At 38.1% G+C, this 26,157-nt stretch overlaps 1 protein-coding gene across 1 annotated transcript in view; it reads left to right on the top strand.

The window, feature by feature from the left end:
* MSH2 (mutS homolog 2) overlaps positions 1–26,157 on the top strand; it is a 77,825-nt gene that overhangs the window by 26,070 nt on the left and 25,598 nt on the right. Inside the window, exons 7-8 of the mRNA XM_041757294.1 lie at positions 6,928–7,127; positions 20,568–20,677. Coding sequence (XP_041613228.1) covers positions 6,928–7,127; positions 20,568–20,677 — 310 coding nt within the window. The remainder of the gene's footprint in view (positions 1–6,927; positions 7,128–20,567; positions 20,678–26,157) is intronic.

Consider the following 26,157-nt stretch of genomic DNA (forward strand, 5'->3'; position numbering starts at 1 on the left):
TATCTGGGTTTGTTTGTTTTTTTTCTCCTCTCTGACCAGACTTATTAAATGTAACAATATTCTGTGTACAATGTGACCTGGACCTGCTGCTTCAAATGATCCTTTCTCACTAATATTTTTTGTGAAAGATTCTATTTATTTGAGAGAGAGAGAGAGTGTGAGAGAAAGCATGAGCAGGGGATGTAGAGGAGAAGCAAGCTCTCTGCTAAGCAGGGAGCCCAATGGCTTGATCCCAGGACCCCAGGATCATGACCTGAGCCAAAAGCAAGATGCTTAACAGATTGAGCCATCTAGGCACCTGTTTTCTTACTATTATTTTGTTAAGTCCAACGAGTATCAAAAAGCAGCTTATTCTAAAATTAGTAGATAAGTGTCCATTGCACACTAAATAAATGGCCTAATTACCGGAACTGTAATAGTTCTGCAAGATAATAATTCTGCAAGGTAGGACTGAGCCCCTATGACAGGCTACTGGAGAACTGATGATAAATGTTAGAAGACCAGGGGCACCGGGGTGGCTTAGTGGTTGAGTATTTACCTTTGGCTCAGGTTGTGGTTCCAGGGTCCTGGGATTGAGTCCTCATCAGCTCCCTGTGAGGAGCTCACTTCTCCCCCTATCTATGTCTCTGCCTCTCTCTCTGTATCTCTCATGAATTAAAAAAAAAAAAAAAAAAAAAAGTTAGAAGACCATTTTGTGCACTGTCATTGTGATGACCATTGCGGTTCTGGTTCGTAATGTTCCATTATCTGATTCTAGACACACCATAGGAATGGGGTCTACGGTTAGCTTTGCTGCTTGTCGGGCTAGAACAGATAGCATGCCAGCATGTTCATCTGACAGGACCCCACAGCAGCCCTGATTAAGCCCTTGTGAATCTGTACACAGGACTCTGATCAGTGGATCATTGTGTCTTCCAAGTACTGCTCCAAGGTTGTGTCCATCCCACCTACAGTCTGCATAGCCAGGTCCTGCAGCACCTTGCATCCTTCTCTGCTTCAGGCCTGGAACGTATCTCCTCTTATTTTTATTACATGATAGATTACAGTGACCAATCCAGATTTTTATCTATCTATCTATCTATCTATCTATATCTATATCTATATCTATATCTATATCTATTCACTTTTCTTGAAAGCCTTCAGCTACCTCCTCCTTCTAAGCAGATCATCTCCTTCTTAATTCTTCTAATCTCAAAATGTATCTGTATTTTGAGTCTCTTACTCCCTGGCTCTTTCTCAGAGGAAGAAATAGTACTTTTTCCTTTCCAAAGCCAACTTTTCCATTTACCTTTGGATATAGTTTTTTCTTCTTCCTTCTCTGCATCAGCTTTGTGGTGTATCCTGTACTTTTCTCCCTTCAAGTTTCTCCTGTGGTCTCCCATCCCTAGTCCTATCCCAAGTCTCCCCCAAGTCCTATCTCTATAAATCCCAAGTGTTCAAGATACAGGCAAATAAAATACCCCAAAGTGAAGTTTTCTAGCTCCCCTAGGAATCCTTGCTCTTATCCATATCACATTTTATTGCATTTTGTGTCTCCCTTGTTACTCAGCACTATTTGTAAGATGGAACATTTCCTTCTCCACTAGATTGAATATTCCTTAAAAGCATTCTCTCTTTATATCTTGCCATACTCTTTTTCTTTTTTAATCTGCTCAGGCCTAGCAGAATACACATCAAATGAGTAGTTCTGACTGCATTTAACTGTGCGAGAACAGATAAAGAAGAGACTCAGAAATTTATGATGTAGTTCTTTAGGGACCACATTTGTTCTTAGCTGTATAAATATGCTGCCATGAAACTCTAGCCAACTGTTCTTACAGTGAGAGACCAGAAATGCTAGTTTAAAAAAAAAAGTTTTGTTTTTTTTTTTTTACTCTATTTGAGAGAGGAGGAGAGGGAGAGTGCCAGTGTGGGGAGTGGCAGAGGGAAAGAATCTTTCAAGCAGAGTCCATGCTGAGCACAGAGCCCCATGGGGCTTGATCCCACAACCCATGAGATCTGACCTGAGCTGAAACCAAGAGTTGGATGCTTAACTGCCTGAGCTACCCAGGTGCCCCCAGAAATGCTAGTTTTAAAGAAAAGACAGAATGTGGATTTTATTATTTTTAAAAGATTTTATTTGTTTATTCATGAGAGAGAGAGAGAGGCCTGAGACATAAGGGAGAAGCAGGCTCCCTTTGGGGAGCCTGATGTGGGACTCGATCTCAGGACCCTGGGGTCATGCCCTTGAGCTGAAGGCAGATGCTCAACCACTGAGCCACCCAGGTGTCCCCAGAGTGTGGATTTTAAAACAACAAAATTTCATGATTAATTTCATGATTTTTCTGTTCAAATTTTAGAGATGAACTGGCCCTAAAAAATTCTTTTATTCCAGTCAGTTTGCAAATTGATGTCTCAAATTGGGTACAACTGAGTAATTTTATTGAGTAGGATTGACTTGTATACTGTGTTATGCCAGCAGTAACTTTGGAGTTTCTAAAATTGTGATTTAAGAGTGGCATTGTCATAGAAACAGCAGAGCAATCTTTTTTAAAAACTTTGTTAGCCAGTACATAAACTGACACTGTAATTATTTCTGAAATGACATACTGAAGAGATTTGTGAAACTAGCAATTTATTGGGCTTTTAATGATACCTGGACCAAAGATTGAGGGGGTGTAGATTGCCTTGTACTGTATGTTTTAGAAGCTGTTTCATTCCCCTGCTATTTTACTTTTTATACTCCTACTAGAACTTTATGCTCTTAAATAGTGTTGAGTATTTTTTAAAGACACAAAGTTTGCTTTAAATATCTCTTTGGGGGACGCCTGGATGGCTCAGTGTTTGAGTGCCTGCCTTCAGCCCAGGGCATGATCCTGGGGTCCTGGGATTGAGTCCCGCATTGGGCTCCCTGTGCGAAGCCTGCTTCTCCCTCTGCCTGTGTCTCTGCCTCTCTCTCTGTGTCTCATGAATAAATAAGTAAAATCTTTAAAATAAATAAATAGCTCACTCACTCACTCTTTGGATGAGGGGACACCATATTTCTCAACTAAGAAACGTTTTTACATTCCAGAGGTCTTTTTTTTTTTTTTTTTAAATGTCTGTCTGCCATAAATCCTTAGGGAATGGGTTCCAGCTGCTCAGGCTCTTTCCCATTAGTTACTACAAAGTGTGCTTCTCTGCATGGACCATGCTGGTGCTTCACTTGGACCCAGGCACCTTTCTCTTGGCTTCCTTTTTCTCTGATCATTTTCCTTCAAGGTTCAGGTAGCTAACTGCTTAATATTAAGGCTTAGTACATACACTAATTCTCTTGGCAAGATTCTTGCCCGTAACTTGTTTACAGCAATGCTAACAGCATGCTGGATAACATTTGTAGGGTGTGACTATTTAAATAGTGCTAATCCCTCGATTTCTATATAGTATTGTCATCATCTTTCAGGTAGATATGCTTGTATGTGGCCAAAGGACCAACTGTATTCTCTAAAAGGCCTGGAGAACAGAGTAGGTGCCCCTCTTTCCTTTTGTGTTGGTCATTTTGGCAGATGATAGGGCCAAAAGATGGTGTTGATGACTTAGGACCTATTCCCTGGTCAATTTGAGAGGAAACAGTGATAAAATAGATGGAGTAGGGAAGAAGCCTGAGAAGATTCTTTTTTTTTTTTTTAGATTATTATTTATTAGAGCATATATGGGTGGGGGAGGGGCAGAGGGAGAGAGACAATCTCAGGCAGACTCCTCACTGAGCATGGAGCCCCACACAGGGCTTCATATACTACTTGAGATCATGACCTGAGCTGAAACCAAGAGTTAACCAGTTAACCACTTGAGCCACCTGGGCACCCCTGGAATATTCTCGATTGGAAATATCTTCTTTGCGGATTATTTACCTGAGAGTGGCCTAAGGATACAAGAGTCAAACTGTTGGTGCCTGAGAAGCTTATAGAAATTTCACAGCTGAGCCTCACTGCCCAGGAATACTGTACTATCCACCTCCAAGTCACTTCCATACTGGTGATCTTGGAGCGAACTTGGAGATGCCTGTTAGAGCAAGAGGCTTAGGTACGAAGGCCCAGATTTGTCTTACTGGATTATGGGACTTGACTGCATCTGTCTGCTCAAGGTCTGTCTTGTCTTTTAAATCTAGAGTACAAGCCATAGAAGTCTTTTCTGGAGCGATAAATGCCTGAAGTATTCTGGAAGTTTGTTTATAGCCTTAGGGACTGGTACACAGTACAATACCAGCTTGGTAGCAGATCCCCCCCCCCCCATTTGACATTTGCCACAATGCATATATCTGCTGCCAGCTGCCTACCTATTATCTTGATATTCCGTAGCACTTTATTTTTCTTTTAATTTTCATCTTAAAGGTCAATTTTTTTTTTTAAGATTTTATTTATTTGCAAGAGAGAGAGTGAGAGCACGAGAGTATAAGCAGGAGGAGAGGGAGTAGACTACCCACGTTGTGGGGCTCCATCTCAGGGTCCTGGGATGTTACCTGAGCTGAAGGCTTTACCAACTAAGCCACCCAGACATCCCTAGAAAGTTTTATTCAGGTTTCTTTAAACTGATGGTTCTCAGCCTGGGGCAAGAGGACATGTGTTAGTGTCTGCACACATTTTGGGTCTGTAAACATAAAGTATGCTTACATGGTGTTAAAGAGCTCAAGAAGAGCCCCAAACAAGGACTTGTCTAGCCTAAATGTCAATAATTGTCGGTTCAGAAATCTTGCTTATGTGATTACTCTGGAAGCAGTATAATTTTCCCCTCATATAATATGCTGGATGAACATTTTGATGGTGGAGGAAATGTAAATGCTGATGGAGAGATCAGTAATTAGTTAAGAAACTTAGGAAACTGTTTTTTTTCTCTGTCCTTGTGTGATTTGAGGGTTAATTTACAGCTCTTCTAATTTACAAATGTAAGGAAATGCTTGCTCATTTGTAGCCTTCTGAACCTAGGACCATTTGCTCTGCCCATGGCAATTTTCTTCTTTTCTTTTCTTTTCTTTTCTTTTCTTTTCTTTTCTTTTTAATTTTTTTTATTTATTTATGATAGTCACAGAGAGATAGAGAGAGGCAGAGACACAGGCAGAGGGAGAAGCAGTTTTCTTTTCTTTTCTTTTCTTTTCTTTTCTTTTCTTTTCTTTTCTTTCTTTTTTTTTCTTTTTTTTCTTTTCTTTTCCTTTCCTTTCCTTTCCTTTCCTTTCCTTTCCTTTCCTTTCCTTTCCTTTCCTTTCTTTTCCTTTCTTTTCTTTTCTTTTCTTTTCTTTTCTTTTCTTTTCTTTTCTTTTCTTTTCTTTTCTTTTCTTTTCTTTTCTTTTCTTTTCTTCTTCTTTCTTTCATGTGGCTCATGTGATTCAAATTCAGGAGCCCAAGATCAAGAGTTGTGTGCTTTACCAACTGAGGCAGTCAGGTGCCCCATCCCTACCTTTGATTATAAAAATTTACCTTTCAGCAATATATATATATATATATATATATATATATATATATATATATATATGGTACTGCAGTAATATCTACAATGTAGCTTTTCACACTGCAAGTTGTGACTCCGGAGTGAGTTAATGAAATTATAGTGTAGTGGGTGAAAACTAGCATTTTTGACAAGCTAAATATGAGAGAAAAATAACAGTATATATATATATATATATATATATACACACACACACACACATATAGTGAGAATAGTAAGTACTGTTTGTGAAACCTATTTTAATTATATATTGCAGGGAAGAAAATTTTCTTTTTTCCTATTACCCTCCTAGATTCTCTGGCTTGGGGTCCTATAAATTAGATTGACAGAAGATAGATCAGCTAGAGAAAAACAAACTGAAGTTTATGCTTATGCATGGGAGCACTCAGAAATGAGTAACTCCAGGGTTGATGAGAACTTGGGCATATATAGCATCTTAGCAAAGGAACAATACATTTTCAGAGAAGAGATAAGACAAAGGGGAAGGGTTTTGAGTTCCTAAGGGATGTAAATTATGGGAAGCTATTGGTAGATAAAGGCTAAAATTTGTTATCTAAGTTCCTCCAGTACCATTTCCAGACTGATAAGGGTCTAAAGTTGTGGTTAACTTTTGTCTTCTGGTAAGGAGAGAAGGGAGAGGACATCTGTAAGTTTATGTCCTGCTTTTGGGCACATAGGGAGAAGGCAGCTTTCCTTTTTTGCTTCTTAATTGTCAGCTCAAAATAGTCCTTAGGGACTCTAAAGTGGTATGTTCTGACGTGGCATATTTTGCCTCCTACGATATCTATGCATGCTTGTGCTGGGTCATGATGTAAAACCATTTTTTCCATTCCCTCCCACCCCAAACATTTCTTGTTGTTAGTTACAAGGAAGAAAACAGAAAGCTGTGGATTCCAATAAATTGCAAAAGCAGTATGAGCTGCGTGTTTTATAATTCTTAGAACAGGCCAAGATTTTATTTATTGATTTCGGGGAAGGAGTAAACTTATTTCAGTTTTTTAATTAGAAATTTTTGGCTTTGTCATAAGATAATTTTAGAATGCATTCTGAAAATTTAGAAGACCTTCTGATAGAATAAGTATTGGATTTGGCAACATTCTTGAATTGTTATTGTTTTATTGAAGATCATTGTTTACATGTGCACTAATGTATCAGTAACAGTAATGTCCCAATAATGAAATTCTGTTTAAGAAATGGCAATTTGATGAAAGGCAAACGAAATTGGGTATGTATTAGTATTTTCTGATACTACTTATTAAACATTAATTTGGTTGTTAAGTAATCAGAAAGTGTTTACGCAACAAGATTATGGAGCTTTCCATCATCTCCAAGAAGCTTATGTTTCAGGATAGATTCAAGCTTCCTTCATGGAATTTTTGTGTTCATTTAGTTGATTCTTAGGTACCTAGTAGGCAGATTTTAATTTTATACCAGAATATTTAAGATTAATCCCAGTGCAATTTATTTCAGACTGAATTTAGTGGAAGCTTTTGTAGAAGATGCAGAATTGAGGCAGAGTTTACAAGAAGATTTACTTCGTCGATTCCCAGATCTTAACCGACTTGCCAAGAAATTTCAGAGACAAGCAGCAAACTTACAAGATTGTTACCGACTCTATCAGGGTATAAATCAACTCCCTAATGTTATTCGGGCTCTGGAGAAATATGAAGGTAACAGTGATTTTTGTTTCTCTTTTCCTTCACTCTCAATATACTTAGCAAATGTGCTGTCCTTATAAAGTTGGGTCTGGTAACTCATGCTTATAATAGGTTTGTTTTGACTTATATTTACATTGCAGAAGTTAAGAATCATGAGACAACTTAGAATTTTTGCTTTTAGAAGCAAATGTTAGGGTAACTGGGTTTATTGCCTTAGTGGTGGCAGTTGAACAGGATTCAGTTGCCAAAACCTCACAGGACCCAAAATGATACTGCTTTCAAATCTATAGTTTATTAAAGGAAAGGGATAGAGCCTAGTTAGCAGCACCAAAGGAAGGGTAAGGGATCACCACGAAAGTTTCACAGGGAGCCAGGGAAGTCAGGTGCAGACTCCTATTGTCCTTCCTTTTGAAAGGTCCTTGGTGAGGTGCACTTGCTCTCACTTCAGGGACCACCAGTGTGTGCAGAACACCTTGGAACTAGGGAGCTTAAAATGGAGTCTTGCTGGACTTTTAAAAATTTTGCTTGTCCTGTGGGCATATTCCTGTTCTGTAACCAGCCTTTAGGAGAACCCTCTGGCACAAGGAGGCCTCACTGAGACCAGGTGCAAATCATCAGTCACAAACAATGCTGACAAGCTGAGCAAACCACCCTGAATATCCTCAGATCCATGATTACAAAACAGTGTGCCTTGAATTGCCATAAAGGAACTTTAAGAAGACAGTTCAGGTTAATTCTGGGCCTGCTGGAGTGAACCTTTCTAGCACACTTATAAAGAAAGTTTAAAGCAAAGGGTCTTGATGGTTTCTAACAGTTGATGTCAGAGTGAAGTTAACAGAATGAAGTGTGCCAAGTCACATTATTTAATCAGTATAGTATTCGTGGATAAAATCAGCTTGCTCTTACAAGCATAGTTTTTATTTTTTTAATTAATTAATTAATTAATTTTTTACAAGCATAGCTTTTAAGTGAATATAATTACTTAACTGTTGCAGAAACTTAGGAAGTTATAGATCCAATATGCAAAACATTTTAAGTTTCAAGTTAAAAATCACCATCCCTTAGAACTGTTAAACCTTTCAGTATTATGAGAAAGCTTTTTCTGCAGACAGACTTTAAAAAACTCACCTCTATGATGACAGGATATAAAATAAGCATAGATTTAATTTTATGGTAGCCTTTTCCCTTAATTATCTAGCAAAGTGTGAAAGACGTCTTTAGCGCTTATCTTAAAGAACCACTGTATAAAGAGTATTCCCCTTCTAACCAAGGCTCTTCTTGAGGCTGATGACACTTAAAAGCCCTTGCATTTGTTCTACTAAAGTGGTATTAGGGATCCCTGGGTGGCGCAGTGGTTTGGCGCCTGCCTTTGGCCCAGGGCGCGATCCTGGAGACCCGGGATCAAATCCCACGTCGGGCTCCCGGTGCATGGAGCCTGCTTCTCCCTCTGCCTGTGTCTCTGCCTCTCTCTCTCTCTCTGTGACTATCATAAATAAATAAAAATAAAAAAATATATATTAAAAAAAAAAGAAAATGGGTCTTAAATCTTTCCTGTGCCCATATTTCTTTAGTGTGGCTTAGGTAGCCATTTACCCTCCCTGTGCTTCCATTTCCTTATCCAATAAAAGAAGATCTTTCACTGCTGCACTTTTCTGATTCCATATATCCTCTGGCCCTATCTAATAGGATCAACTGGGAGCACAAGGGGATTGACCAGTATTAGGACTATAATAATCAGATTATCATGGAAGTAGGCTTTCAAAACAATTAATTCACTCTTATTCACTTACATCAGCTGTTTTCAACTTTTTCTCTCCTACATCTCTTCCTTCCCATAGTGAAAAAAAGAAAGAAAAGCATCCTTGGCCCTTTGTCATCTTGTACCTGCACCTCTTTTCCACTATCCGTTCCCAGCCAAATTTCTGAAAGCCTACATTTCCATCTCCTGTTTGCTCAACTGCCTTCCAGCCCTGACCACAACACTGAAATGGCATTTGCTGAGTTACTTATTGTTGCTAAATCCAACAAGCACAGTCTAGTCATTATAGTCTCAGCTTTCACTGCTGAGTTAGATTTTTTTTTTTTTTTTGAAGATTTTATTTATTTATTCATGAGAGACACAGAGAGAGAGGCAGAGACACAGGCAGAGGGAGAAGCAGGCTCCATGCAGGGAGCCCGACGTGGTACTTGATCCCGGGTCTCCAAGGATCACGCCCTGGGCCGAAGGCGGTGCTAAACCACTAAGCCACCTGGGCTTGCCCTTCCTTCCAGTTTTATGGAGCTATAACTAACATATAACATTGTATAGCTCTAGGTGTGCAACATTATGATTTGAAAGATGTATGTATTGGAAGTAATTACAGTTGGCTCAGTTAACACCTGTCAACTCACATATTTTTTTTTTCTTATGTTGAGAACTTTTAAGATCTAATCTCTTAAGAGCTTTCAAATATACAATACAGTATTTTTACTATAGGTCACCCTGCTATACATTACATCCTCAGAACTTAAATCTTAGAACTGAGAGTTTGTACCTTTTGACCACCTTTCCCCATTTGTCAACTCCCAGCTGCTGACAACCACCATTTTTTTTCTATTTTGTTGAGATTAGTTTTATTAGACTCTACATATAAGGAGACCATAAGTGACTTTCTCTGCCTGACTTCTTTTACTTAGCATAATGCCTTCATGGTCTAACAGGTTGTCACAAATGGCAGGATTTCCTTTTTTATGACTAATATTCCTCTGTGTGTGTGTGTGTGTGTGTGTGTTTGTGTGTATCACATTTTCTTTATCCATTTATTTGCCAGGGGACACTTAGGTTGTTTCCATGTCTTGGCAGTTACAAGTATACGCAGTGAATAAGGGAGTACAGATCTCTTTGAGATAATGATTTTGTTTCTTTTAGATATATACCCAGAAGTAGAATTGCTGAATCTTTCTATATTTTGCTTTCACCTTAAGAGTCTTCCACCCCAGTTCTGTTTTGGCCCTTTTTTCAGTCAGTACCAGTAACTTTAAAGCTGGGAATTTTTTTTTTTTTTAAAGCTGGGCTTTTTTTTTTTTTTTTTTAAACATTTTTTTTTAATCTTTATTTATTTATGATAGTCACAGAGAGAGAGAGAGAGGCAGAGACACAGGCAGAGGGAGAAGCAGGCTCCATGCACTGGGAGCCCGATGTGGGATTCGATCCCGGGTCTCCAGGATCGCGCCCTGGGCCAAAGGCAGACGCCAAACTGCTGCGCCACCCAGGGATCCCAAAGCTGGGATTTTTTTATACAAGATTTTGTGTGTGTGTATTTTTACTGGGAGAAGATCTGTAACTTTCATCAGATATTCAAAAGTATATGTAAACCCTCCTCCCCCCACGAGAAAGGGTAAAAAATACTGATGTGCACATTCTTTGGAGACTTTCTTATTCTCTGGAATAAACACAGAAGTTAGGAATTGGGCTTAAGAGTAGGTTGGCTTTCTTCCTTCTGCATATGTGTGTGGCTCAGTGTACTTGAGAGTTTTACAACAAATCAATAATTTCCTACTTTTTTGGGGTTACAGTTAATATATACCCATGAGAGAACATAACATTATCTAAATCAAAAGCTTCACATTATCATTTTGGCAACTGATGTTTGCTTTATGGAATTTGTAGTCACCCAGCCTAGAGAATATTAGAGGAGGAAGACTGTTCCCAGACGTTATGGTGCTAAGAGCTAGGTTATTTTCTTTCTATAAGAAACATTGGAGGGGGCACCTGGGTGGGAGGCTCAATCGGTTGTCTGCCTTCAGCTCAGGGTCATGGTCCTACAGTGCAGAGATGGAGCCCAAAAGAAAAAACATTGGAGACTCCAAGTGTGCCGTAGTCATAACCTGAATTTTTTCTTAAAAATGAACAAAATGGAGGCTACTGGCTGGCTCAGTGGAGCATGCAACTCTTGATTTTGGGGTTGTGAGTTTGTGCCCCAGATTGGGTGTAGAGATTGCTTAAAAATAAAAATTTTTAAAGATGTATTTATTTGTTGAAAAATTTTATTTATTTATTTGAGAAAGAACGAGAGAGACCATGAGCAAGGGCAGAGGAGAGGGAGAAGCAGAAGCAGAAGATCATGACCTGAGCCGAAGGTACACAAACTGAGCTTACCCGGGGAGCCCTAAAAATAAAATCTTTTAAAGGGGGGGTGGGGCATTTGGCTGAGTTCAGCATAGCTCTTTAGCCTACTGATTCCATGGACAAAGCTAAAACTGAGGCTAAATTACGAGGGAAATAAACCAAATACACTGTTCTTAAAAGCAGAATCATGATTTAAAAAAATTCTTTTTAGGGGAGACTGGGTGATTCAGTTGGTTAAACATCAAACTCTTGGTGTTCGGCGCAGGTCATCATGATCTCAGGGTTGTGAGATTAAGCTCCAAGCCAGCTATGTGCTGGGTGTGGAGCCTGTTTGAGAGTTTCCTCTCCACCTCTCCCCTCCCCATGCCCACATACACTGTCTCTCAAAAATTCTTAAATTTTAGCGTATTAGTATATTGCTAGAAATTTAGTATATTCTCCTTACAGTGTTTTGGGGTTTTGATTAAGTCTAGGTTTGAAGTTATAGTAACATTATTCCTGAAAAAAATTAAATAAGTTCAGAGACAGCAGAGGGCAGCAACAGTCTAGAAAGCAGATTTGCATTGAGTAATAGAAGCTCTACTCTAAATCATCTAAGAAATATTATTATTTTTTAAAGATTTTATTTATTTTTCATGAGAGACACAGAGAGAGGCAGAGACACAGGCAGAGGAAGAAGCAGGCTCCATGTAGGGAGCCCGACGCAGGACTTGATCTTGGGTCCCCAGGATCACACCCTGGACCGAAGGTGGTGCTAAACTGCTGAGCCACCCAGGCGTCCCAAGAAATAGTTACTTGAAAAATATATTTGGCTTCCCTTATTCCTTGTAGCTTTTAAAATTAAAAAGTTGAGGCAAAACCTCAAATAATGGTATTGTATTTTATGCATTTATGGCAAATTTCTGATAGTGCTTGAAACAACTCCTCTATATTTTATTTTATTTTATTGATAAATTTTATTTTAATGGCCATCATTCTGAGGCACATAACTTTTCCCTCTTCCCATATCCAATTAACCAGGTTTCTGTTTAATTACTTCTTAAAAGCCTCACATTTGCTAGTTTCCTCTTGTGATTTATACCTCCTCCTCAGGGAACCCATAGTAATGTTTCCTAGCTCATCTGATCATATCATTTCTTCCCCTTCGGTTCAGAACGCATTAATTGCTTCCACTGACCTGTAGAATCAGAGTGGTCTGCTCTGCATTTTAATAGCAAATGATTGCTTATTGACAAGTTATTTTCCAAGAAGGTTGTACTTGTTTTTAGTTCCAGTCACAAGATTTATAAGAAAATTTCTATCCTCACCAACACAATTTGCTTTTTATTATGGTGATTAGTTGGTATGTTTTGGTGGTTGGTATATCTTGTTGGGAATATTTAGTGGGATCTGGGTATGAGATTATTTGGATGGAAGGACAGAGATGTAGACTATTGGCCCAAGAATGTATACCAAAAGATAAAATGAGAAAATTGCTATAATAACTGATGGGTGAGAGAAAGGAAAAATAATCGTACGAAGTTGGGACAGTAAAGGAAAACTCAGTTTTATTCCTGTCTTTTCCTCCTGTGAATTTTTTTCCTGTGTCTCCCGTTTGCTCTCACACAGAACGCTATACTTCTATCACCACGTGTGTAGAGCTTTTCCCTTTGCTTCAATTTTCTGAGACACCAGCTGGGTATCCTACAATGTAACTAACTCAGCTCTGACATTACTCAACTTGGAACCTCTGTGAACTCCCTGTTATTAGAATTTTATGAAGGCTTCTTCATGTAGGCACGATCAGTTATTAGCTACATTTCTAGCCCTCTCCTATCTCTGGAGGATGAAGGGATGGACCTAAAAATTTCAAGCTTACAGTCATGGTTTGGTCTTTCTGGTGACCATCCCTCATCCAAGGAGCCCACTTAGAAGTCACTCTTTTATTTTATTTTAGGTAAACTCTACCCCAACTTCGGGCCCAAATTCACAACCCTGCGATTAAGAGTTGTATGCTTTACCTACTGAGCCAGTCAGTCGCCTCTAGCGTCAAACGAGTTGCTCCTAATGCTCTTCACATTGAAGAAATTAACAAGGGTTATAGAAACTCTGTGCCAGGAACTGGGGGCAGAGACCAGTGTGTTTTCTTTTCTTTTCTTTTCTTTTTTTTTTTTTTTTACCAGTGTGTTTTCTATTATCTCATAGGGACTGCTAGCACAATTGTAAAATGATACTCATAAATAATCAGTGGAATCAGGAGAAAAAGTCATTATAGGGGAAAAAATGTAGAATTTTGTCAAAATGACAGTAGTAATAAAGGAAAATGAGAGGTGGCGTCAAAGAAGGTATTGCTTGCAAAAATGGGGGAGCTGAGACAAGTGACTGTCCCCAACAAAAGGAATGATGTGGCTGGATAAACAGACGAGAAGATGAGTGAAGGATGAGAGGCCCATGCTCCAGAGTGGCTGACAGTACTGAAGGAAGAGCAGAGACGGCCTTGTGCCCAAGGTCATCATTCACAGCCTTTTAATCATTTAGACATTTTACCATGATTTACCTGCACTTCTACTTCTGTTGGCTTCTTTGTTTAATTTGGAATTTCTTGGCTCCGGCCTCATATTTTGTGAATACTTAAACTTTCATTAGCAGTATCTTGCCATCATTGTTTCCACTTACGTGGACTTTTATGTTTTTACTTTATTTATTTATTTATTTTTTTATTACGTGGACTTTTTAAATTTTTTTTTTTTTTTTTATTTATGATAGTCACAGAGAGAGAGAGAGAGAGAGAGGCAGAGACACAGGCAGAGGGAGAAGCAGGCTCCATGCACCGGGAGCCCGATGTGGGATTCGATCCCAGTTCTCCAGGATCGCGCCCTGGGCCAAAGCAGGTGCCAAACCGCTGCGCCACCCAGGGATCCCTTATGTGGACTTTTAAATCCATTTCATAAATTCATTAAAGAAGTCAGGTAAAGTTTAATGATGCTTAATAAAACTTTGAGATTGAAATTAATACAAAGAATTTATGTAAAATTAGTCAAGGAAATGGATATAGAATAAATTGTTTAAATCTTTGTTAATTGAAACTCATGTCTTTGGATTACTGTTTACCGTTTATCTATTAATACTTAATAGAATAAAATGTTAATGTCAACTTTATAATTAATTTAGACTTCAGGTTGATTTTCTCAGTCATGGTCTATTTGAATAGCCTGATTTAGCAGACTTGTGAGTAGTGCCAGACCTTGGATCTGAGGTCAGTGTTGGGAGGGCATGTAGAAGGAGGCCCCTTATATCTCTTGTCCAGAACTGTCCTGTAGTTTATTTTGACTTTAGTGTTACTTGCTCATTGAACTTAGTCTCATAGTTGTTTTCTTTTAATTTAAAAATGTTTTGAGTACGGTTGACATACAGTGATCCAGGAGTTTCAGGTGTACGGATAGTAATTCAGCACTCTGTTATGCTGTGCTCACCACAAGTGTAGCTCCCATCTGTCACCATAAACACTATTAAACAGTACCATTGACTGTAATTCCCTGTGCTGTACATTTCATCCTTGTGACTTGTTCATTCCATAACTGTACACCTCTGTCTCCTACTCCCTTTAACCCATTTTACCCATCACCCCACTCCCTACCCCTCTGGCAACCATCAGTTCTCTGTATTTGTGAGTCTGTTTCTGCTTTTTGCTTGTTTATTCATTTGGTTTTTTTAGATTCCACATATAAGTGAAGTTGTATGGTATTTGTTTTTCTCAGTCTGACTTATTTCACTTAGCATAATACTCTCTAGGTCCATCCATGTTGTTACAAATAGCACGATATTATCTTTTTTTTTTTTTTTTTTTTATGACTGAGTGATAATGCTGTGTGTGTACCACATCTTTATTCATTCACCTGTCAATGGACACTTGGGTTGCTTCCATATCTTGGCTATTGTGAATGATGCAGTAAACATAGAGGTGCATGTATCTTTTCACATTAGTGTTTTTGTTTTCTTTGGGTAAAAAAATACCCAGTAGTGGAATTACTGGATCAAAGAATATTTTTATTTTTAATTTTTTGAGGAGCCTCCATACTGTTTTCCACAGTGGCTGCACTAGTTTACATTCCCACCAACAATGTGTAATGGTTCCTTTTTCTCCACATCCTCACTAACATTATTGCTTGTCTTATTTATTCTAGCCATTCAGCAGGTATAAGATGATATTGTGCTTTTGGTTTGTGTGATGATTAATGATATTAAGCATCTTTTCATGTGTCTGTTGGCCATTTGTATGTCGTCTTTGGGAAAATGTCTATTTGGGTCCTCTGCCCATTTTTCAATTAATTAATTAATTAATTAATTTTACCACAGTGTTTTTATTGTTAGGCAAAGTCCTTCTCTTTCCAGGTCTTGGGTGTCTATACTTTTCAGGACAAGTTCCCTTACCCAGCTCTAGCAAAGGAAACATTTCAAAGTCCCCAAGAAGCATTCTTAAAGCTCCTGAGAGAATAATAACAACTCTTCCAAATGCATCCTATGAAGTCTAGAATCCCTACCAAAAATGCTCACAGATGCAGACTGACTCCTGAACCCAGATGTGGGACCCATCTCACTTGTTGCACATCAGCAGCACTTCAAGTTCCTTGACATTATAGACTAGGAACTTTTGGAAGCCACTGGGCAGTATATGCTTTGTTTTCTTGTTGCTCCTGTAACCAATGTTGGGTATCAAGATATGGCCCTTAAAATCTTCTGTGTACCCTATTGTCAGTGCCTTTGGGTTTCCACCAGTTGCACTTAATTTTGACATAATCAGTCTGACTGATGCCGGATGAACTTTTTGGTCCTCTTTTTAACGATCTTGGGCTTCACCAGAGGTCTGAGGACAGCCATGATGCTCAGCAGTAGATGGCTGCCACCTCTGCAGGCAGTGTTGAGGAAGAGAGGGGCCCTCTGCCCATTTTTAATTGAATTGTTTGGTTTTTTGGTCTTGAGTAGTATATGTTGTTCTTACGTATTTTGGATATTAACCCCTTAATGGATATATCATTTGCAAATATCTTCTCCCATTCAGTAGGTTGCCATTTTATTTTGCTGATGGTTTCTTCACTGCAAAAGCTTTTTATTTTGTGTAGTCCCAATAGTTGATTTTTTGCTTTTGTTTCCCTGGCCTTAAGAGACCTTTCTAGAAAAATGTTGCTATAGCCAATGTCAAAGAAATTACTGCCTATGTTTTCTTCTAGGAGTTTTATGGTTTCATGTTTCAGTTAGGTCTTTAATCCATTCCAACTTTATTTTTGTGTATGCTGTAAGCAACTTAAGTTATAATCTTTTAGTGGCTGGCAATGAATCTGAAGTTCCTACAGAAATTACTTAATTATTTGATTACTTGATATTTCACATTTTGATGCACTTAAGAAGATAGCAGTTAATTCCTTGTGTCATCTTTGGTATGCTTGCTAGATGAGTGTTGTGTGTATAAAAACTAGTGACCAGCAATTGATTATATCACCAGTCCCTTCTTTCCTTCAACAAGTCATTCATTCTACAGATAGTTAATTTGTTCCAGGCATTGTTCTAGAAGGTACAACATAGATGTGACAGATAAATGTTCCTGTTCTTATGGAGGGTCAGTGATAGTGGAAGGATAGAGGGAGACAGACAATAAGCAAATCAATAAACAAGAATTTCAAGTAGTAATAAGTACAATAAAGTACAATATGTTGCTACGATAGAGTAACTTGGCTGGGGCCAGGGAGATACTAGATCTGTTGGTCAAGGATGGTTTCCCTGGATTGCTATCTCAGTTCCGCAACTTGAATGACAAGAAGGAACCAGCTGTTAAGATCTGAGGGAAGGCCAGTGGACCAGCTAGTGCAAGTGCCTAAGGCTTGATTTGCTGATGGAGTGAGGGAAAGCTAGAGTGGTCAGGCATGAGATAGAGAATAAGGGCCATGTTAGGAGTAGAGGCCAGAGAGGTGAGGCCTGTTTGAAGTTTTTAACTTTGTTCTGTGGACCCTAAATAAAGCCTATGAACCCCAATCCAAAATAGTGGTTTTAAATGCATAAAACAGAGTTGCAAAGAAACCAATTATATTGAAACACACATCAAAATATAAAACAAACTCTTGATAGGGATCCCTGGGTGGCGCAGCGGTTTGGCGCCTGCCTTTGGCCCAGGGCGCGATCCTGGAGACCCGGGATCGAATCCCACGTCAGGCTCCCAGTGCATGGAGCCTGCTTCTCCCTCTGCCTGTGTCTCTGCCTTTCTCTCTCTCTCTCTCTGTATGACTATCAAAAATAAATTAAAAAAAAAAAAGTTTAAAAAATAAAACAAACTCTTGATAAAGAAATAAATCCCGGGCAGCCCCCGTGGCTCAGCGGTTTAGCGCCATCTTCAGCCTAAGGCATGATCCTGGAGACCCGGGATCGAGTCCCACATCAGGCTCCCTGCATGGAGCCTGCTTCTCTCTCTGCCTGTGTCTCCACCTCTCTTCTCTCTCTCTCTCTCTCTTTCTCATGAATAAATAAAATTAAAAAATCCTTTTATTAGTGCATTAAATAACATGAGTGAAGTTCTAAGGTCTTAAGTTTTGAACTTAATAAGTTTAAATGATACTTAAAATTATCTCAAAACTATAATATGATATGAAAATAGATCTGGGATTTTGATGACAAAGACATAGGTACTGGGAGTCCTACTGTCGTTTATTGTGCACATTAATAATGGAAGGAAATGTCAGATTCCAGTTAGAGGTGGAAAAGGTAGAGAAAAGAAGGTGGAATTTATTTCTTTTCCGTGTTTATGTAGTACTTTGAACTTAAGCCTCTGTAGTCCTTGAGTTAAGACCCTGGAATAGATTGTGTAGGGCTTTCTAGGCAGTGATAGTGAAAAATGGAGTTTACAAAAGAAAAAAATTGATGTTCATCACTTGATGAATAGATAAATAGAATGTATCTATATCTAATGCAACATAGTTGTCAATAAAAAGGAATGAAGTACTCATGCATGGTGCCACATGGATGAACCTTGAAAACATGCTATGGGACACCTGGGTGGCTCAGTGGTTGAGCGTCTGCCTTGGGCTCAGGTCGTGATCCTGGGGTCCCAGGATGGAGTCCCACATGGGGCTCCCCGCGGGGAGCCTGCTTCTTCCTCTGTGTGTCTCATGAATTCATAAATAAAACCTTTAAAAAAGAAGAAAAAAACATTATGCTAAGTGAAAAAAGCAGTGACAATATCCTATGATCCATTTATGTGAACTATAGGCAAATCCATAGTTAGAGTGAATGGATTGGAGGTTGCCTGGATTTGGAGGAGTGGGAGGAGGTTGGAGGATGGTGGTAGGTTACTGTTAATGGGTATAGGGTTCCCTTTGAGGGCAGTGATAGTGTTTGAAAATTTATTGTGGTGGTGGTCACACAAATCTGTAAATAAACTGAAAACAATTGGATTGTACATTTTTTTTAAAGATTTTATTTGTTTATTCATGAGAGACACATAGAAAGAGAGAAGCAGAGACACAGGCAGAGGGAGAAGCAGGCTTCATGCAGGGAGCCCGATGTAGGACTTGATCCTGGGACTCCAGGATCATGCCCTGGGCTGAAGACAGGCGCTAACCCGCTGAGCCACCCAGGGATCCCCGGACTGTATATTTTAAAATGGAGTGTTGTTTGGTATGTGAATTATATTTCAGTAAAGCTATTATTTTTAATTTAAAAAACCATAACCATTTTGGGAGAAGAAAAACCTAGTTGGAAATTGGCAGCTGGGGCTCAGTATAAGTTATAGGTAGGGGAAAGAATTCAAAATGTTAAAGTTTGCAGGCTAGGGAGCAGGTGAACTCAGAAGGGGCTTATTGAGTCTTGAGCTGCAGCAAGGTTGCGTGCAGCTTTCAAGTCTAGGATTCTTGTTCCTCCTTTGAGATGCCCTGTGAGAGTATTTGTTTCTAACAAAGGTCAGTTTCATAAAAGTTAAACATTTGAACTGGGATATAGAATTTAGTTTAAAAAAAAATTCTTTTAAACACCAGCAAATGTTTTTGTACTTTTCATCTATACCCTGCTTTTCTGTGGTTCTTAGCATAGTTGTAGATAAGTACCCTGGCCATTAAGCCAACTACTCTGAGGTCTTCATATAGTGCTAAGCTTACTCTTGACTATGCAAAAGTTTGCCCTTAATCACTTCAAAACATTAATGGGCTAGGAAAAAGTCATTTGTGAATCAGTGCCACCTCTGTGCTTTGCTTCCATCATTCCCCTATTTACCAATAGCATTTGAGCTAGCTAATTCAGAATAAAGAACCAGGCGTTGAAGCACAACAGACATTATGTGGGCAAAGTGTTGTTTATAGACTGTCTAAATAATGTTTCACACATATGTACTATTTTTTAAATATGTGTAGATGCTGTTGTGATTAATAAAACATGAATTCTTACAATAATTTTGCTGACTTCATAGTAGCTTTTCATCGTTTTCTCAATTAAGAGCTAATATTATTTCTAGAAAAGATTGGGAACTATTGCTTTGGAGCAAAATGCAGTAGGGTAGAGATCACTTGCACAATTCTTCTAAAAGAATAATTAGGTATCAGGAAGAAAAATCCTTGCAATGTAACCAATAACAATAAATACATAGTAACTATAGCTGAGCTCCTGTTAAATGTCAAGCAGTATATTAAGTGTTACGTGGTTATCTCACTTACTCCTCTTCTGGGTAGCTGATGTCATTACTCCTGATGACACGGGAAAGGGGCTCAGAGTAACATGCTCCAGATCACAGAGCCAGTAGGTAGCAGAGTTGGGGTTGGCACCCAGGTCTGTAGTCAGGCATTTCACACTATAGACTCCATTGCTTCACTTACTCCTTCTCATATAATTGCTCAGCATGTGCTCTTAAATAGCATCAAAGTAAAGTGCCAGTGTAAATACTAGGCTTGATTAAACCTCTGTTAATTGGAATACTGTATTATTAATGCAAATTAGGGATATAAGGTAAGTTAGAGGCATTTTATTTTAATGACTTTGACTTTGGGGTATTAAATCCTTTTGGAGGGGTATTAAATCTATGAAGAAATACAATTCATTTAATTGTAATTAATATCATGTTTCTGCATCTCTAGTGCTTTGTATGAAGGAGATTACAGACGGGGGGGGCAGTGTTTGTTAGTACAAAGCTTTGAGTGCCAGATGATCTCCTTTTCTATAAAATAAATACTAAACACATTTGAATTAAAATATGGGAATAAATAGTAACTTTGGAGACTTGCGCTATTTGTGTTTTTTTGGATCAAATACTGTTATCTCAGATGAATTTTTATGATGTGTGGCCTTGTATTTTTTAAAATAGAACTATTTTATTATTTTTTGCTTTCTTTTAGGAAAACACCAAGGTTTATTGTTGGCAGTTTTTGTTACTCCTCTTATTGATCTTCGTTCTGATTTCTCCAAATTTCAGGAAATGATTGAAACAACTCTAGATATGGATCAGGTATGTAATATACTCTTGAATTCAGCAGCGAAGTATTTTTGAAATGCATGTCAGAAGACTTCTCAAATTTTTTTGTTAGTACTTAAAATGTTATTTTTGAGAGGCATCTTTGAGACCGTGGATGTAAGATTAAGTGATGGGTAAAGTTTGTTGTTTTCTTAACAATAACAGTTGGTTTAGAGGATTAACAGAGGAAATAAATGTTGGGCATAACTGGCCTGGTTAAAGGAAATCTCACAAATAAAAGATTTCATATATGAAATCTGAATTTTGTTTTAATTTCAAGAGAGAGGGAAAATTGTAATCACTGAAGAAGAGAAGATAAAGGTAAATATGGAACACAAGAGGCAGCTTCTTGGTTTATTTTCCATGTAGGGAAGTCTCTGGGGGAAGAGATTAGAATATGTGTGTATCTCCTAAATAGGTTGTTGATATACTAAAAAGTTAACCATACTCTAATAATGTTGAGGTCCAAATTTCTTGTTAGTTGAGAGGAGTATTTAGGGTGTAAGAGATCTATATTCTCAGGTCTTTAACAATGTTAAGCAGTAATTTGTATATAAATATAAAGTGGGAATAGTTTTTGAAATCGTTGAAAATATCTTTGTATGAAAATAAATTTGAAAGCAAAATGTATGAAATGGTAAAATTTACTCTGTTTAAAGTTTCTTTATAGAACAAATTTAATATGGGGCCATTGAATAGTGTTTTTCAAATATGTGACTTTAAAAATCATTATCTTTAAATTTTTTTATACTGAATTTCCTGTCAAAAATGATTATGCAGGAAATATGAGCTGTCACATTTCAGCTTAGTTCTGCTGAAATCCTGCAGTTGACTTTTCCCTTTGTGGCCAGCTTTATTCTTTTAAAAGTTGCCATGCTTTTAATATTGTGGGTCTCAAATGTAAGCATGTTACCAGAATTGTCTGATGGGTTTGTTGAAACAGATTCCTGGGCTCTGTCCCAAGAATGAGATTCTTTCCATCTGGGGGAGGGCTAGAAAATTTACATTTCTCACATGTACCCAAATGATGCTGCTTGTCTGGGGACCATACTTGGAGAACTACTTGCTAATAAAGCAAATTACTTCTAATAAGTTAGGAGTGCAATCCTGTTTCACCAATTTGCAGCTTATTGCAAGTGCTGTGCTTTAGGGCAATCACTGGGTATCATCTGGCCAAAAGTTGGTGTGTATAAATTGAGAAATTTTAAGAGTTTCTTAACGTTTGTAGCCCTTCTGTCAATGTACACATCTTTTGAAGACCCTATGCAGCTGCCTTTTTATCTGGGTCATCACATTCACAGCCTGCCCAGGAGATGTGGAGGTCCTGCCTAATAGGACCTCTCCTCTCCTCCCTCTCCTCTTAGACAGTACAAGCTGTCTCCTGCAGTAAGCAGTTTTCATTATACACAAGGTATTAGCTGTTACTATGATAATTGCAAAAAGCAGCAGGATGATAAAATGTTGGATACTTTTGCTTCATATTATGCCTTTTGATTTATTCCTTTCCCACCTTCCTGCCTTCCCTCCTGTCATGTGGTGTTTTGACCTCATAGATCAGCCCTTTGGATACATACCTATGGACAACAAAAAAGCCAAAATGATGGTATACCAAAATACCAGAATATAAATTTTCATTTTAATCTTTGAAAAAGATTTTATTTATTTATTCATGAGAAACACAGAGAGAGAGGCAGAGACACAGGCTCCATGCTGGGAGTCCAACATGGGACTCTATCCCAGGTCTCTAGGATCACACCCTGGGCTGAAGGCGGCGCTAAACCGCTGAGCCGCTGGGGTGCCACAAAATATAAATTTTTAAAGTGTTTTCTTTATTTAAAGCTTTTCTACGTGTAAAGGCAACACATAGTATTAGAACAAGTGAAACAAAATGCTATGAAGAAGTATAGAAGCAAAAGTGACCATGCTTCCCTCTTGAGATAAACACTGTTGACAGCCTAGTGTGTTTCCTTCAGCTCCATTACATTGACTTTCCTTATTGTGGATTAAGATTTTTTACTTTGATCTGAAATACTTGATACGTATCTGTTAAACTAGACTATACTGTGACTGTAAAATAGTAGTCAGTGTTAATTCTCCAGTGATGCTGTAGGATTAGAGTGTTGTAAGATTTTGTGTCTGGAAAGAGTAGATTTTCGGAAGGCAAGCTGTTCAATTATGTAGATATAGACTGGAAAAGAAGAAGTCATTTGTCCTAATTTCATTGCTGTACCTCAAGATTATGACAAACTTTGATCTCTTAATCTGAAAGTAGAACATTAAGTAGTTAATTTTGTAGAGTAGAAGAAACTTTTCTGCTCTCTTCTGTTCATTGTTTGGAGGTATGCTAAATTAAACTGTTAGATTAGCAAGAGAACAGATTTTTGAGTTCATAGAAAAGTAAGATTCAAGGATGCTGTTAGAATTTGGGGTTTATAAAAAAAGAATTTGGGGCTTATGCACTTGCTTAGGGAGGAGAGAGAGAGAAAGCGCACTTTAGGGTAAAACAAATGACTTTTAGGAATGATTTATGAACCCTTTGGAGAATAGATGGAGGATATGATAATTTTTAGTACTTGATTGTGAAACTCCCTGGAAGGGGATTTACAACAGCTGAGTTCTTTTGGGAGGCTCTGCTTTAATGGAGATGAGAGAGTTTAGAAACAAGATCTATTCTCAGATACTTCATCTTGGAATAAATTTTATGCTACTATGGCATATTCTGGACCCCCCTCATTAACATTAAGTACTGTGTTGATAAGATGTGAATTGTGGGTTACTCTCACCCCCCCCCCCCCCCCCCATAGACTGTTGAAGGCTAAGCTCAGTATCAGTTAGGGCTCTTTCTTTTGCACATAACTTAAAACTCAGTACATTCTAGCTCATGAAATGAGAAGTCTACAGATAGAATAGGCTTTACCTTATAGTTGCTTGATCCAGCAGCTCATTGATACCATCCAGAGGATCTGATTTCTTCATCTTTTCTATCTTTGTGATATGAATTTCAACTAAATGCTGGTTCCTCTTCGGCCCTAAGTTGGCTACCTACCAGTAGCAACTCATGCAACATTTCAAGGAAGAGTCCTGCAAGTTGCCTTGATGAAACCATTTTAGCAGTGATTGTGGCTAGGGATATAGAATGTGATGACGGGCCTAAGATAACTGGGGTGGGTTATCCCTCTATTGGAGATACACAAAATGAGAGCACTACTGGGAGGGGGAGGGAGGGAAATGTGGTGTGGACAACCAACCTTGTCTACTAAGATACTGTTCTGTAACCAAAGACTTTCATATTTTATAGTGTGATGCTATCTTTTAAATAAATATGATTCCTAGTTAAAACCTGCTCTAGATTCTCTAGGGAGTTGGCCTAATAATAGCTTCTTTATTCTGTTACAAGCCTTTAAATTTACCTTGGGTTATAAAGTGAATTCAACCCTTCACTGTCATTGTAGATATTTGTAATGAATTTAGACATTTAAATTACATGACTCAGAACTACTTTGAGCAAACCTCAGAGGATAGCAATCTTTTCGTGTATGATTTCTGAAAGCTTTACTCACGTTTTCCAGCTGTGTACTTAGGAGCTCAAGTAATGAAGGGGAACATGAATGGTTGGATTAATTTGGGTTTGTTTTTTTTTCCCCCCTAGGCTTAGCTTTGTATATAATGCTTCAGGTGTTTTTGTGTCTGCTTTCCATAAATCTTATGGAAAGATTTTCTATATCTGAAGTATATGTAAATGTAGATCAATACTGCCCCCAGGACAAGTTCATAAAGGCAATGCATTTTCACCAAAAAATAAACAATTTCAGTTAGATTGGGTGATTGAGATATATTAAAATTTAAAATCTTTCTATACTGTATTTGAGCATTTTATCTTTGAATATGGATTTTTACATACACTTCTTAATGGCATTTCCTCTATTACTGGAAAAGTAGTGACTGGGATAGAAAAAATTGAAATAAAAAATAAAATAAATTGAAATAGTTTTTTAAAAAGACATAGTTGCATGATCCTAATACAACTGTATCATTGTATGAGTATATGTAAGCTGTAAAGATACTGTAGTATATAAATGCTTTAATATTTTTGTTCTTGGAAATGAATTTAAAAAATCAAAAGGAAAAAATATTCATGTCCTCCCACTTAGAATTAATTCTAAATACATGTTAACATTTTTGCTTATAATTATCCTTGTTTTCTATTTTTTATTTTTATGTTTTGGTTGAAGTATAGTTGACACACTATGTTAACATTAGTTTTAGGTGTACAACATGGACAACTCCATGTGTAATGCTATGCTTACCATGAAGTGCTATTACGGTACCATTGACTATATTCCCTAAGCTGTACCTTTCATGCCTGCGATTTCATGCCTATACCTCCCATCCCCCTCCCTTCTGACAGTTATCAGTTCTTTGTATTTATGGGTCTATTTCTGTTTTTTTTTTTTTTTTTGGTGGACCATTAGATTGTTTCTAACTCTTGGCTATTAGGATTAGGGCTTTTATGAACAGTCATATACCAGTATTTGAGTACCTGTTTCTAGTTCTTTTAAGTATTTATTTAGGAATAGAATTGCTGGGTCATATGGTAATTTTATGTTTAACTTTTTGAGGAATCACTAAATTGTTTTTTAAAGTATCTGCACCGGGATCCCTGGGTGGCGCAACGGTTTGGCTCCTGCCTTTGGCCCAGGGCGCGATCCTGGAGACCCGGGATCGAATCCCACATCAGGCTCCCGGTGCATGGATCCTGCTTCTTCCTCAGCCTGTGTCTCTGCCTCTCTCTCTCTCTCTCTCTATGACTATCATAAATAAAAAAAATAAAAATAAAAATTAAAAAAAAAAATAAAGTATCTGCACCATTTAACATTCCTGCCAGCAATATAGGAGAATTCCAGTTTCTTCACATTGTTGCTAATAATTATTCTTTCCTGTTGTGGTTTTTTGTTGTTTTGTTTCAGTTTGTTTGAAGACTTATTTTAGATCTTGTGAGCCCGGTTGGGGAGAGGCAGGTGTCCAGAGGGAGAGAAGTCCTCAAGCAGATCCCCTGCTGAATACTCAGACACCCCCACCCCATTCCCACCCAATAAGGATCTCAGGTCATAACTGAGATGAAATCAAGATTTGGCCATTTAACTGATTGATGAGCCACCCAGGTGACTCTTTGTTTTTTGGGTATTTGTCTTAATAGCCAATCTAGTTGGGTGTGAAGTGGTATTTCATTATTGTTTGATTTATGTTACCCTGGTGGCTAATGTTGGGCATCTTTTCGTATGTTTGATGGCCATTTATTTGTATAACTTTGGAGAAATTTCTGTTCAGATCCTTTGCTCACCTTAAAATTGGGTTGTCTTTTTGTTGTTGTAAGAGTTCTATATGTATTCTGATACTAGACCCTTTTTCTAGGGGATATATACTTCTTAGTTTTCCACTTGCCTCAAGTTATTCATAGTGATTGCTTATTGTTT

Source organism: Vulpes lagopus, chromosome 5 (genome assembly GCF_018345385.1).
Source record: "Vulpes lagopus strain Blue_001 chromosome 5, ASM1834538v1, whole genome shotgun sequence".
In the NCBI taxonomy this organism is placed as follows: domain Eukaryota; kingdom Metazoa; phylum Chordata; class Mammalia; order Carnivora; family Canidae; genus Vulpes; species Vulpes lagopus.